This window comes from Dermochelys coriacea, chromosome 13 (genome assembly GCF_009764565.3).
Source record: "Dermochelys coriacea isolate rDerCor1 chromosome 13, rDerCor1.pri.v4, whole genome shotgun sequence".
Classification (NCBI taxonomy): Eukaryota; Metazoa; Chordata; order Testudines; family Dermochelyidae; genus Dermochelys; species Dermochelys coriacea.
In genome coordinates this window covers 180,344-195,627 of record NC_050080.1, presented here as the reverse complement: position 1 = coordinate 195,627, position 15,284 = coordinate 180,344, and the positions used below count along the sequence as shown (strand labels likewise).

At 50.8% G+C, this 15,284-nt stretch overlaps 1 protein-coding gene across 5 annotated transcripts in view; it reads right to left on the bottom strand.

The window, feature by feature from the left end:
• ELMO2 (engulfment and cell motility 2) overlaps positions 1–15,284 on the bottom strand; it is a 56,870-nt gene that overhangs the window by 25,189 nt on the left and 16,397 nt on the right. For 4 of the 5 annotated variants that reach the window (XM_038369392.2, XM_038369394.2, XM_038369393.2 and 1 more), the window contains exons 2-7: positions 10,554–10,688; positions 10,382–10,422; positions 9,762–9,834; positions 9,311–9,361; positions 6,785–6,966; positions 4,755–4,854 (exon numbers count right to left, since the gene is read on the bottom strand). In XM_038369392.2, coding sequence (XP_038225320.1) covers positions 4,755–4,854; positions 6,785–6,966; positions 9,311–9,361; positions 9,762–9,834; positions 10,382–10,422; positions 10,554–10,631 — 525 coding nt within the window. In that variant the 5' untranslated portion in view covers positions 10,632–10,688. Of the gene's footprint in view, positions 1–4,754; positions 4,855–6,784; positions 6,967–7,968; positions 8,327–9,310; positions 9,362–9,761; positions 9,835–10,381; positions 10,423–10,553; positions 10,689–15,284 lie in introns of those variants that run through there. The other variant, XM_038369395.2, reaches the window with a different exon arrangement.

Here is a 15,284-nt window from a genome sequence, read left to right as displayed (position 1 = left end):
ACCCCTCAGAAGCAGGAAGCCTGCCAAACAATCAGTGGGGCCACTGGATGATCAAGGTACTAAAGGAGCACTCAAGGAAGACAAGGCCATTGTGGAGAAGCTAAATGAATTCTTTGAAACAATCTTCACTGCAGAGAATTTGAGGGAGATTCCCACACCTGAGACATTCTTTTTAGGTGACAAATCTAAGGAACTGTCCCAGATTGAGATGTCAGGGGAGGTTTTGGAACAAATTGATAAATTAAACAATAATAAATCACCAGGATAAGATGGTATTCACCAAGAGATCTGAAGGAACTTAAATATGAAATTATTTACTTCTGGAGGAATTCTGCATCAATGCGCAATGCAAAATTTTACAGAAATTGTTTTTTTGTGCACAATTTCCTTTCCCCCACAGACATGGGCTGCAGTGCTGCTGGCCACCACTAGGTGCTGCTGGAGCTGGCAAAGCCCAGCTCAGCTCACACACAGAAGACATGGCGGGGGGGGGGGGGGGGGGAAGAGGGGGAAGCTAGAGGGTTCCTGCCTGGCAGCTGCAGTTCTCCGCATGAGGGAAGGAGACAGCAGGAAACTCCACACAAGCCAGGGACCCAGCAGCAAGCTGTTTCTCCCTCTGGATCCCTGGCTGGTAGAGAGGCTGTGCTCGGGGGGGGGGGGGGGGGGGGGGGAGCATGGCTGGGCTCCTGGAGGGAAGTGGCCACGGCTGGGCTCTCGGGGGGAGGGGGGGGGAAGGAGCATGTATCTAGGCTGGGGGGCCCCCATGGCTGAGTTCTGGCAGGGTAAGGGGTTTGACTTTATTGGCTGGGGTGGCCCCCACAGCTGGACTCGGGGGATGAGTTGTGGGTGTCTGCCCCCCCCAACTGGGGTGGGACAGAGAAATAGGAACTGGGTTGTCATAGAGGTTTCTTTAATTCTCTTCTCCTGGGGGAATTTTTGTGTTTCTCTGTATCGTCACAGACATACTTGCTGAAAGGTATTTTGAAATAAATTACCAAAATAATTGAAACAGGAGTGATTATCTAGTGTTATGTTAACAAATAAAATTTGCAGAATTTTAAAATATTATGTGCAGAATTTTTATTTTTTTTGGCACAGAATTTTCCCCAGGAGTAAAAACTGCAGAACTACTAACTGTGATATGTAATCTATCCCTTAAATCAGCTTTTGTACTAGATGACTGGAGGATAGCTAATGTGATCCCAATTTTTTTTTTTAAAAGCTTCATATTCAATTCCAGCAATTAGAGTCCAGTAAACCTAACTTCAGTACTAGACAAACTGGTTGAAACTACAGTAAAGAACAGAATTATCAGACATACAGATGAACATCATGGCTCACCAATCTATTAGAATTCTTTGAGGGAGTCAACAAACATGGACAAGGGTGATCCAGTAGATATAGACTTTCAGAAGCCTTTGACAAGGTCCCTCACCAAAGGCTCTTAAGCAAAGTAAGCAGCCAAGGGATAAGAGGGAAGGTTCTAAATTGTCAGTTTTCAGAATGGACAGATGTACATAGCAGGGTCCCCCACGAATCTGTACTGGGACCTGTGCTGTTCAACATGTTCCTAAATGAGCTGGAAAAGGGGGTGAAAAGTGAAGCGGCAAACTTTGCAGATGACAAAATTATTCAATACAGTTAAGTCTAAAGAAGACCGTGAAGAGTGACTTTAGCAAAGCTTTTGACACGGTCTCCCACAGCATTCTTGTCAGCAAGTTAAGGAAGTATGGGCTGGATGAATGCACTATAAGGTGGGTAGAAAGCTGGCTAGATTGTCGGGCTCAACGGGTAGTGATCAATGGCTCCATGTCTAGTTGGCAGCCGGTGTCAAGTGGAGTGCCCCAGGGGTCGGTCCTGGGGCCCGTTTTGTTCAATATCTTCATAAATGATCTGGAGGATGGTGTGGATTGCACTCTCAGCAAATTTGCGGATGATACTAAACTGGGAGGAGTGGTAGATACGCTGGAGGGGAGGGATAGGATACAGAAGGACCTAGACAAATTGGAAGATTGGGCCAAAAGAAATCTAATGAGGTTCAATAAGGATAAGTGCAGGGTCCTGCACTTAGGATGGAAGAATCCAATGCACCGCTACAGACTAGGGACCGAATGGCTCGGCAGCAGTTCTGCGGAAAAGGACCTAGGGGTGACAGTGGACGAGAAGCTGGATATGAGTCAGCAGTGTGCCCTTGTTGCCAAGAAGGCCAATGGCATTTTGGGATGTATAAGTAGGGGCATAGCGAGCAGATCGAGGGACGTGATCGTTCCCCTCTATTCGACACTGGTGAGGCCTCATCTGGAGTACTGTGTCCAGTTTTGGGCCCCACACTACAAGAAGGATGTGGATAAATTGGAAAGAGTACAGCGAAGGGCAACAAAAATGATTAGGGGTCTAGAGCACATGACTTATGAGGAGAGGCTGAGGGAGCTGGGATTGTTTAGTCTGCAGAAGAGAAGAATGAGGGGGGATTTGATAGCTGCTTTCAACTACCTGAAAGGGGGTTTCAAAGAGGATGGCTCTAGACTGTTCTCAATGGTAGCAGATGACAGAACGAGGAGTAATGGTCTCAAGTTGCAATGGGGGAGGTTTAGATTGGATATTAGGAAAAACTTTTTCACTAAGAGGGTGGTGAAACACTGGAATGCGTTACCTAGGGAGGTGGTAGAATCTCCTTCCTTAGAGGTTTTTAAGGTCAGGCTTGACAAAGCCCTGGCTAGGATGATTTAACTGGGACTTGGTCCTGCTTTGAGCAGGGGGTTGGACTAGATGACCTTCTGGGGTCCCTTCCAACCCTGATATTCTATGATTCTATGATTCTAAGAGCTACAAAGGGATCTCACAAAACTGGGTGACCAGGCAACAAAATGGAAGATGAAATTCAGTGTCGATAAATGCAAAGTAGTGCACACTGGAAATCCCAACTATATGTACAAAACAATGGGATCAAATTAGCTGTTACCACTCAAGAATGAGATCTTCAAGGCATTGTGGATAATTCTCTGAAAACATCTGCTCACTGTGCAGAGGCAATCAAAAAAGCTAACAAAATGGAGGATAGATAATAAGACAGAAAATATAATAATGCCACTATATAAATCCATGGTAGGCCCACACCTTGAATACTGAGTGCCATTCTGGTTGCCCCATCTCAAAAAAGATCTATTACAATTGGAAAAGGTGCAGAGAAGGGCAGCAAAAATGACTAGGGGATGGAACAGCTTCAATATGAACAGAGATTGAAAAGTCTGCAACTGTTCAGCTTGGAAAAGAGATGACTACGGGGGGATAGGCTGGGGCATACAACATCATGGCTGGTGTGAAGAAAGTGATTCGGGAAGTATTATTTACCTCTTCACATAGAGCAAAAACCAGGGGTCAAAGAAATTAATATACAAACAGGTTTAAAACCAACAAAAGGAGTATCTCTTCACACAATGCACAGTCAACCTGTGGAACTCATTGTCAGGGGAAGTTGAGAAGACCAAAATATAACTGGGTTCAAAAATGAATTAGATACATTCAAGGAGGATAGGTCCACCAATGGCTATTAGCCAAGATTGTCAGGGATGCAACCCCATGCTCTGGATGTCCCTAAGCCTCGGACTGCCAGATGCTGGGACTGGACACAGGGGATGGATCACTCGATAAATTGTCCTGTTCTGTTCATTCCTGTTAAAGCATCTGGCACTGGCCACTGTTGGAAGACAGGATACTGGGCTAGATGGACCATTGGTCTGACCCACTTTGACGGTTCCTTTGGTCTTCTGTCTTATGGAGTTATTGTTTCAGACTGTCCCCAGACTCAGACAAACAGCATTGCAGTACATACACTAGAGTCATGTTTTCTCTGCAACAACAAGGGCTAGAAACTCAATTTTATTTTCAAATGAAAGCTGAGATTCTGGAGCAAAATTCTGTGGATGAGTCCATGGCCATAGAATACACAGGCTATCATCTGATCCCTGGCTCCTGTGCCTGCCCACCACTCTGATCCCAGCCCTGCCTCCAAAAGTGATCTAGTGTAGCAGGGCTTAGAGCTCAGATAGAAGCAGAACCCAGGCATCTATAACAATGTTGGTTGCTGCTGTGTCCTGTCTGCGCAGGTGAGCAGGAGACTGGAGCTTCAATCACCAAACATGCATCTACAGGAACCACCATGAACAGAGACCCATTTCCTGAACAGAGTGGAACCCAACCAGAATTCAGGTCAGCAGAGGGTTTGTGACACTCCTTGCTAGCACCAGTGACACTGCGGGGGGCGGGCTGTGCTAGAGCTGCAGGTGGGGTGTGAATAGGCAGCAGGAAACCCTTCCACCTCTGCTGCTAACTCCAGACACAAACTGTCACAGAGACAAGCCTCCAGCAGAAAATCCACTGGGGAAATGTTTGGAGTTAAGCTGTTACTCTCCCACTCCTTTCACGCCATACCTGCACCATGTGTGTCCATGACGTGCCCTACTCCACCACTCTATGTCAGGCCTTCCTTCACATCAAGTCCCTTCCCTGCCCCATGCCACACTACACCTACTTCCCCCACCGTATCATGTCCTGTTCTCCCACAGGCCAGGCCATATCTCCGCCCTGCTCATGGCACACTTGCCCCATTCTCCCCCTCCTCCTATGTCATGTGTGTGCCACACCACATGTTCCCCTTTTCACTCCTCCCACTGCCATATGCAACTCCCCTCCCCTTTATGCCACACCTCTGCTGCTTCACTCAGCACCCCTCCCCCCTTCTGCTTGAGCCACACCTGTTTGATGAAGGTTATTGAGACCATGTCCCAGGAGACGATGCCATGGTCCATGAGCTCCAGGAAGGCAGTCAGTGTGAACGCCAGCATCTCGCTGTAACTGAGCGGAGGAAGGGGAGTGTGATTACAGGAGACACAGAAACCAGCCTGGGCAGAAGACACAAGCCACTCAGCAAATGCTGTGGCTTCACAGGATTCACCCCGCCCCCAGTCTTCCAGTCAAAGCATCTGCTCAACACAGCCCCTTAACTGGCCAGAGGGTTCATTACTAAGAGGCAAGATATTCCACTGCCCTGCCTCTGCAGTGCTCTGAGCCCTAGCTCTCACAGCTAGGTCTCCTGTGTGTCAAGGTTCAAAGTTATCCCTAGGACACTGGACTGGTTTCTACAGTGCTCCCAGACCTGGCTCAAGTGATCAGGTCTCTCATGTGAAGTGCTTTGCATGCTAAGCATTATTAGTATTAAGTAACATACACCATCCATATCCCTGTAAATAACCCTCTCTGCACTGACTGGGTCCCACATTTCTACTTAAAGAGGCACCCTGGCTAAAGCTGCTCCGGCAAGACACAACAGGACAAATACAAGAGTAAGGTTTCTTATCTCTCCAATACAACCTGCCATCTGTTCTACCTTGGACAGGATCCCTAGACCCCAAGATCAGCTGCGCAGAGGCCTATATCCTAAGTCATTTAAAGCAGGTGGAAGGCAACAAAAGTTTAGCTTCATCTGTTATAAAAACTGTATATAAAAAAGCAGAAGCTGGAGATCAAACACATTCAGTTTGTATCAGTTTAACACAAAAAGCTGGGATTCAGGGTCTCCAAGATTCTTGGGGAGGTCACAGGCTGACAACGAGCTAAGGGATTCTGGAAATGGTCATATATGGAATCACTGGATGTGTGTTTTGATAACTGTGGATGGGATGGGGTTGCTACCCCTCTATGTGCACTGCTTTGCTGGGGGTTACTTGGCAACTTGCTACACTTGTGACCTGGACAGCTGGCAGAAAGAAGAGGGAGTGAGCGGCACCATCATGAGTGCTGCTGCTGCTGCCACACATCCCTCCTCTCCACCTGTTGAGGCCCAGGAATCAACCAACACCCCTGGGCTTTCATTGTCCTGATGGTGAAAGATGTCCTGACCAGATCAGAGCCAGGGGGTGGCAATGGGAACCAAAAAACATCACCCTCTGTATTGGGTTGAGCTGAATCCTGATCAACAGCTAGATTTGGACCTGAAGTTCCTCCTATCATCTCTTCCTAGTGTGTCATTTTACCTCTCCTACCATATTTCCCCTCTTTCCCATACATCTCTTCCTGCCTTCTGCCTAATAAGAGTCTGGCATAGTCAGCCACAACAATTCCACCTTTTGCAATATGGCTGTACTCTGAGAAGCAGCTATTAATTATGCCAATAAACTCTGGAAAAAGTCTGCCAGGCTTTTGAGCGGTTAATGGGGGCATGTGCTCGCTGTACCTCTAATTTCTGAGCAGTCAGACTGCAAGAAAAACACACAAACTTCAAGACAAAAAACACTGCCTTATTTTTTTTGCTATTCCTGTCTTTTCCATTTTGCGCCAGATTGTCTTGTTTGGTCTTAAAAGGAATGGGATCTGATTTCAACAACTCAAGACCATATACTGCTGACTTTTCCCCAGCAAGAACATTTAACACCATATTTTAAAAACATCTAAAGATGTAGCAGCAAGAGTTCTAAAAGACTCGATAACTAAAGTGGAAGGGAATGATGGTCACTGTTAAAATTAAGTTTTCCCCCTGATATTTTAAGTTTCAACAATTGTAACAGTTTCTCCTCTTTCCTATGTGTTTAATAAATGTTTTTCATGGTGATTGTTATATTGGCAGTTGCCAGAGATAACCTGAAATAAAACCCTGAGTTTAACATTGTAACAGTCAACAAATGTTTTAGAAAAATCTTAATCCCTGCTGGAACCAAGACAGTTGCTGCTGCACCCCCAGCCTCTTCACCCCCACCAGTCCCTGCTCTAAGAGTCCAGGAATACTTACTGGGACAGAAGCTTGGTGCCACTTTCCACCAGCCGTGTCAGCACTGTGATGCCCTCCATGTTGATGAACTCGGTGGCAAAGGTCACATCTGCAGACAGTTTAGCTAGTTCCTTCATGGCATCCAGTCGTGCCTCCATACTGTGTGACTGGGTCCTCTCCATCAACTGTCGTGCTGCCCTGGACTGGGAGACAGGCGAGATCTTGCCAGTTACTTATGGGTCTGCTGACACTTCCTGCCAGGGATGCAGCAATGGGCAGAAGGAAAACAGCAAGGCCAAAGGGATACTGGAACTGGCAGAACAGAAAACTAGTTGTCTAGGCAGACTGAGTTGGGATCAGGAATGCTGCTCTCAGCTGTAACTACAGCCAACTGGCAGGTGGGTCAAGTGTTCGTTTCTAATGCTGGATAAATCACCCAATCCCACTCCAGCAGGTACAATAACTCCTCACTTAATATTGTAGTTATGTTCCTGAAAAATGCAACTTTAAGTGAAACAATGTTAAACGAATCCAATTTTCCCATAAAATTTAATGTAAATGCAGGGGGTTAGGTTCCAAGGAAATTGTTTTTGGCAGACAAAAGGCATTATATACTGTACAGTACTGTGGCGGGGAGGTGCCCCTGGCTTATCCCACACAGGCACAGCCCGCTGCAGACAATGAGGCAGGCAAGGATGCTAGGAAGTACCTTGCACAGCAATAGCTTCCCTCCAGAAGAACAGGTGCTGACTTTGCCGGGGGATGCTCCAGGCCTGCTTCTTCCCATCCCCGCTCCATTCCAGGCCCACCTTTTCCCACCCCGACTCCACCTCCTCCCCGGGAGCACACCGCATCCCTGCTCCTCCCCCTTGCTCCCAGCACTTCCCTGCCACCAAACAGCTGTTTGGCAGCACTTAGGACTTTCTGGGAGGGACGGAGGGAGGAAGGAGTGGAGACGCAGTGCTTCCTCACTCCTTCCCCTCCCTCCAGTGGCAGATTTAGACTTAGTGGGACCCTATGCTCAGCTTCATTTTTGCCCGCTCCCCCCGTGGGGGAGCATTCTCTCTTATCTCCCCCCCCCCATTTTTCATTCTTTTTCTCTCCATTCTCCTCCTGGGGCTGGGGGTGCAGGGTCTGGGAGAGAGAGAGTTAGGGTGTGGGAGGAGGCTCAGGGCTGGGGCAGGCAGGAGGTGCAGAGCACTTACCTGGGACAGCTCCTGTTTGGTGCAGGGGACGTGCAGATGGCTCTGCGGAGCGCGGCATCACCCCCATGGCTGCGATTCTGGGAGCTGCTGCCCCCCCCCCCCCCGCCAGCCAGGCAGGGCCACCCGGAATGCAGGGGCTTTAGGGGCTGCGAAACCACTGCTTCTCTCTGGCCAGCTGGCTGCGCGGCTGTCCCTGCTCCTCCTGAGTCCTCAGCCTGTGCTCGCAGTGCCGCATTCTGAAAGGGGCTTTAGAGCTGCAGGCCAGGGCCCCGGGGCCCCCTTAGCCCAAGGCCCTGCAGCCCCTAAGTTCCAGGTGGCCCTGCCTGGCGGGGGGGGGCAGCTTCCCCGTTCCCTCCCTCCCAGAAAGTCCTAAGCACTGCCAAACAGCTGTTTGGCAGTGGGGGAAGCGCTGGGAGGGAAGGGGAGGAAGTGGAGAAGAGGAACTTGTGCAATGCTCCCTTGTAAAGTTGCTGTTCTTCCACAGAATCTTACAAGCAGTGGACAGAACAGGCAGCCAAACAATGTTATCAGGGAGCATTGCACAACTTTAAACGAGCATGTTCCCTAATGGAGTAGCAAAGTAACCTGGAAACAACGTTAAGCGGGAGGACGTTAAATGAGGAGTTACTGTACAGACATTGAAAGTGGGAACCATAAGAAATATGAGGCCCCAAAAGACCTTTTAGTTCCAAAGAAAAATCTCTCTAAAGCTTTTTAATGCATCCAACACTTTTTTCTCTTTCCATCTGTCCTCATACTGGAAGGAGATAGAACTCTTCTCCACTTCTCACACAAAACTGGTGTGCTACTTTACTGTGTGGTTAAAAAACAGCTGCCATCTCCTATCCCACAGGTGGCTGCATTTCACAGGTGAACAAGCGATCCCTGTGTAAGCTGCTTTTTAAAATGTATTTATTTTTACTGTTATGACTGTGGTAGTCTCCAGCATCCATTCAGGATTGGGCCCTATTTTGCTGGGTGCTGTGCACTCAGGAAGACGCAGGCCTTGCTCCGAGGAACTTAAACTCTAATTTAAAACAAGATGCAACAAGAGAAGTGTGGAGGCAGGAGCAGCTAGCTGGGTGAAATTGTGGGGTTACATCACCTCACGAGGGATGCAACCCAATGGGTCAAGTCACTCAATCTATTTATTTTTCTCTTTTAAGTAAATCGGTAAAGCTGGCTCTTCCTGCTTGGGGCTAAACTGCTGCTCATAGGGGGCACCATCTTTCAGTTAAGTCCACCAAGCAGCAGGAGTAGGCTCAGTCTTGAGAGGAGGAGCAGGGTGCTGAGTGGCTGGAATGAGCTTATGGCAGAGAAACAGCTGAAGAAAGGCATGTACCGGGGAGACAGCCAGCTGCAGGATGGTCCCATTTTTAATGTCACAGCGAGTCTGCAAAGAGAAAAGAGAAACATCTGAGCAGCGTGAGGTGGTGATGGGGAAATGCAGTTGGCCATGGACCTGTGCATCTATGCATGTGTGCGTGCAGCTACATACACATGGAGGAAAAGGAGTTATGTTGGACCATAAGGTCCCTGTGCCCAAAATTGAGTTGCGGGGAGGAAGGGGAAGTTGGGCCATGGGACAACTGTGCCCAAGCAGGTGTAGGGGAAAGCGGAAGAAGGGTTGGGACTGCACTGGTTAATGTAAGTTTCCATGTTTAGTGGCCATAGAGGGGAATGGGGCAAAACCTCTCCCAGTAATGGGGACAGCTGCAGCTCAATGCTGGCCAACGTAGAGACTCCTTCAAACCTCTTCCCTGGGGACCATCACACCATCCCCCCATACTGACCTGTTCTGTGATGTACAGCTGGGGCCCATCTGCATATCGCAGGGTATAGTATTCAGGGTTTGGCAGCGACCACCTGGCAGGGGGGAGGATGACACATAAGGCCCGTCTCTTCCTTCTACCAGGCCACCACCCATGTCCAGGGCTAGGACTTGGACTAGGTCCATGGCCAACTGCATTTCCCCATCACCACCTCACGCTGCTCAGACTAGGACTTGAACTAGGGGTGGCTTGCTCCAAGTGGAAAAAAATGAAGATTTGGAGAGAAACCCCAGTGAGAAGACTGGTTTCTGAAGAGGAGGGAAAAGGTGGGATCTCAGCCTGAATAAAACCAGAAGCCGAGAGAAACTCTGAAGGCCTGGACTGCAGAAACCTTAGAGGAGGCCAGGCCAAGCCTCAGGAGCCCTGAATATCAGAGCACAAACATACACAGCAGGGGATCCCGCTACCCAGGAGTTCACGCTCCCAGCTATAGCCCTGGGCCTGCCCCATGTCCAGGTTGGGAAGCCTGGAGGGAGGTAGTCCACACTGTGCCAACAGCACATCTGGTAGGGTATGCGAAAGGCCAGGCCCAGCAGGGTGACTGCTCTGCTGCAGCAGGGCCTCCAGAAAGCCAGACTCACCCATCACAGACCTCCTTGATAACGGACGCCAGGGGCCTTTTCTAGAACAGAAAGAGAGAGAGAGAGAGCTCAGCAGTGACCCTCTCTCCAGCCACAAAGGAAAGCTTCCTGGTTGTGTTTCCCTATGTTTCAGCACCATGCTCCAAGTCCCGCTCCTGCACCCAGCTCTCACCTGGTCTATTTCAAGCAACTGGGCATTGGCTCCAGGCCATTCAACAGCCACTTTCACAATGTCCACGGGCGGTGGCATGGCTCCAGACTACTCCAGTTCCTTCTGAGACGGGGGAGACAGCATCCACCCCCAAACCTGTGGAAAGGGGAGATGGTGAGCAGCTCTTTTGGATCCATTTGGGTTCATATATTGCACCCATCCCCACAGCACCTGAGCACCTGCAGGACCACCATCTTGTGTGAAGCAGGATCCGGCCTTTGGATAGGATACATCCAGGCAGTCTGTGGAGCACACCCACCAGTGTTGCCCTACATGGCAGTTGTTCTACCCCATCTCCTACGGGACCTCAGACTGCCCCTTTGGCTGACAATGAGAGTGAAGGGTCCCACATGGTCCATCCTACCAGGGGCTTTCATGAAATGAACATAAAACATTGCAGGGCATGGACATTCAGTAAGTAAAATGATCAGAAAGGTGTTGCACATACGCCCCTAAGGAATGAGAGACCCCCCCCCCAATTCCTGTGCAAATAACATCGCAGTCTTAATGTTTTGGTCAATGGATTCAGAATCATAACAAGCTCAGTATTCATACTTTAAAGGCGGAGGCTGTCTACACTACAAAATTACTTCAGTATAATTTATGTCACTCAGAGGTGTAAGCAATATAAATTACACTCCTGAGCAACATAAATTACACCAAACTAAGTGCCAGTGCAGACAGCGCTATGCCAATGGGAGAGCTTCTCCCACTGACATAACTACTCTCTCTCGTGGAGGCAGGAATTATTAAACCAACAGGGGAGCTCTCTCCAGTCAACTTAGAGCATCTTCACCAGAAGCTCTACAGTGGTGCAGCTGTAAATGAAGTAGTGTAGACATAGCCTGAGTCTGTAAATGTGTTGAGCTAGGAGAAGACTCCTCAAGTGTTCCCCCAGCTGGAAGTCAGGGGTACCATTTTACAGAGTATGGTATTGTACATTATGAGATTTTATGCCTTAGCAGCAGGCTTTGGCCCCTGGCGCACAAAGGCCTGCTGCACCAATTTTATCTCCTTTTCAATGACTCTCAAGATGCTCATATAGGATTGACAAGATTTCTCTCTTGTACATTTCCAAGTATATTTCAGTCAGCTGAAGGAGCCAGAAGAACAGCCCCAGAGAGCGAGAGGGCAGGTATAACACAGGTCACAGCAGGGCAAGATTCCACACCCACAGGTATATCTCAGTCTTGACTGGAATGGCCCCAGAGGCAAGTTGAGTCTCTGTGACCTATTAAGTCCTTGGTCGTTGAGGAGGCCGAGCACTGCTAATTGTGGTGGTGGTTGTGTACTGGATAGTCCACTAGGAGCTGGATGGAGACAAACCACTCAGTATAGCAAAGAAAATGACAGCTGGAAATGACTCAGACACTTGCCCTGGGCCCTCCCGCAAAGATGAATAGCTATGTCAACCCACTCCTGTCTGCGCAGCACTGGAGGTTCCCTAGCCCACTCCCTGCTTGCCCCCGTGGCTAGGTAGTACAACACAAACAGACCAGTCACAACTGTGCAGCCAGGGCTGGTGCCCAGGAGAGAAATGATTTTCAGAAACCAGGTGAGAAATTAACTTGTTACCAGGCTACAGCTTCATGCCAAGAAAAGAGCAGGGTTGGGGAGTTGCAGGTCTCAGCAGCGAGCCCCCTGGCCTTGCTCTGCCCAAGCAGCCTGGGTAACAGAGGTTAGGGACTTGCTGTCACTATATCTGCAGAGCTATGACACTTAGGTCAGGATAATCAGCACAACAAAACCCTCTGCTAACTCCTACCACAGGCTCCCAGTCTGTATTTGGGTCTTGGTGCAAGAGAAATAAGGAGCTTACAGAGCCGAGTTGTCATCAGTGTGCAGAGAAAGAGCAGGTGAAGGGGGGAAAGTGCAGACTGAGCATTAGGCCCTTTCCCACTCCGAGCAGCTGCAAGCTACACCTGCTGCTCTGGGGACATGGGAACTTTGAAAAAGATTAAATGCTTCAGAGACATTAACCACCACCAGCCTGTCAGGGAAAGAGACTAACGGTCAACCTCTTGACCCATATCAGGCACATAAGCAGGTTCCTGGACAGAGCCACAGCAACATCTCCATCCCACACCCTTAGTATGGCTGTGCTCCATCACCATGCCAGGCTGTGACGCAGCAGGGGGAGGGGGGGAAGAGTGTTGACCTGGGAATGTGGCAGGAGAGTTTCACTCCCTGTGGATGGGATACCCGAGAGCCTGTAACCTAACCCAGGAGGAGGAGGGGGAGGTAACACCTCTGCCCTGGGAATGTGGACAAAAGGCTGCAGGAGAGAGCCTGCTGGGCGGGGGGGGGGGGGGGTTTAGTTTCAGTTTGGTGCTGGGTGGTGGAACGCAGGGAACCCCAGGGCCAGGGTCTAAGCTCCCTGCTCCCCAGACGGACTTGACTGAGGGGTCCTGGTTGTACCCCCAATCTCTGTTTTAGACTGTGTTCCTATTGTCCAATAAACCTTCCGTTTTACTGGCCAGCTGAGAGTCACAGTGAATCCCAGGAAGAGGGGTGCAGGCCTCGGACTCCCCCACACTCCGTGACAACTGGTGGCAGAGGTGGGATCTACTGTACCCCATGAATGGCGCTTCCTGCAGTAAGTGACTGGGGAACAGTAAAACGAAGGGGGATTGACGGGGACCAGGCATGCTGAAGATTCAGAGAGAGATAGTTTCAGGGGGTGGTTAACCTGGGAGTGCGTGACCAGAGAGAAAGACTTTTGCAGTAACAGGGTTCCCCGGGGGATTGCAGCGAGCAGTCCCAGGGGCAGAGGAGTCTGCAGCTTGATGCTGGCAAAGAGGTGGTGACCTCACGAAGGACTGGCACCCTAGGGGTTCTTCCTGGAAACCGTGAAAAGCTGCCCAGGCCTGTGAGTGGCCAGCAGGGAGATGTATGCTAAACGCCTTAAGAGCGACCTCGTGGAGCTGTGCAGGCAGAGGGGGCTGCGCATTGGGAGGTCCACCAAGGAACAGCTGATTGCCCAGTTGGAGGAGAGGGATCTCTTGGATGACCCGATTCCTGTCCCTGAGGGAAGCCGCCTGGTGGATGCAGCGTGGGCCCTGGGGCCTGACCGGGCTGGGAGGGGTCAGACTGCTGCCGAGGACATCCCGAGACCCTTCCTACCTATGCCTGGGGAAGGATTTGGGGGAAGCCCAGCGAATACCGAGGGCCCGGCAGCCAGCAGGGGATCCTCCCGGCGGAACTCCCCATCCCTGGAGTGGAGGCGGCTGGAATGGGAGAGGGAGATGAAAATGAGGGAGCTGGAGGATCATGAAAAACAGCGTCAGCATGAGCGAGAAGAGAAAGAAAAACAGAGGCAGCATGAACTGGAACTGGCCAGACTGAGGAGCAGTGGGGCCCCGGCTTCGGTGAGTGAGGGGGGACCCAATACTGCAAGGAGCTTTGATAAGTGCTTCCTGGCCCAGCGTAAGGAGGGGGAGGACATAGATAACTTCCTGACAGCCTTTGAGAATGCCTGCGAGATGCACAGGGTTGACCCTGCAGACAGGCTCCAGTTTCTCACCCCTTTACTGGACCCCAAAGCCGCGGAGGTGTACAGCCGAATGAAAGAGGCGGAGGCAGGGGACTACGAACTGTTCAAAAAGGCCCTGCTCCATGAGTTTGGGCTGACCCCCGAGATGTACCGGAAAAGGTTTCGGAGTCAGCGTAAAACGCCTGAGGTCACATACCTACAACTGGTCAACCGAATGCAGGGATATGCCCGCAAGTGGATAGCTGGGGCCCAAGCTAAAGAGGACCTGCTTGACCTAATTGTACTGGAGCAACTGTATGAACAGTGCTCTTCCGACCTGAGGCTATGGTTGGTGGACAAAAAGCTAGAGAACCCACAGCATGCAGGGCAGCTGGCTGACGAGTTTGTGAACAGTCGGTCTGGGGGTAGCAGGGAGGAGTCCCAAAAGAACAGGCCCCCCACGATGCAGAGAGAGAGTCACCATGGGACCTTCCGGCGGGGAAATATGGAGAACCCCCTCCCAAGGGAAACGCCTGGCGTCGGGACCCTCCGACCCGCTTGAGGGGACCGACGTGACCTGAGCTGCTATCACTGTGGCCAGAGAGGCCACGTACGGACCCAGTGCCCCAGGCTCAGGGACAGACTGAGCAGACCCAACCTACCCAGGGTTAACTGGGTAGGGACCCAGCTGGACGAGGGGCAGACAACCCGGGCAAGGGGGGCTGCCAGCTTACCACCTGCTCAGGAGGGAAGAGTATCCCAGGGCCGCTCTGCCAGAGGGCTGGAGCCTCTGGACTCAGGGTTCTCGGTTTACAGGGTGGGCGCGGGGCTGTCCCTCTGGAGAGAGGGCCTTGTTCCCCTGGAGGTGGATGGGAGGAAGGTCAATGGATACTGGGATACGGGCACGGAGGTGACGCTGGCCCAGCCTGAGGTGGTGGCTCCAGATCAGGTGGTGCCCAAAACCTACCTGACCCTGATGGGGGTGGGTGGGACCCTATTCAAGGTGCCCGTGGCAAGGGTACACCTGAAATGGGGGCCCAAGGAGGGGCCCAAGGATGTGGGGGTGCACCACTATTTGCCCACTGAGGTTTTGATGGGGGGGACCTAGAGGACTGGCCAAGCCAGGAGAGGTTCCTGTGGGAGAAGGGGTTCCTGTACGGAGAATAGGCTCCCCCAAGGGAAGTGGAGTTCTGTGGGGTCAGGAGGCAGCTGGTGGTACC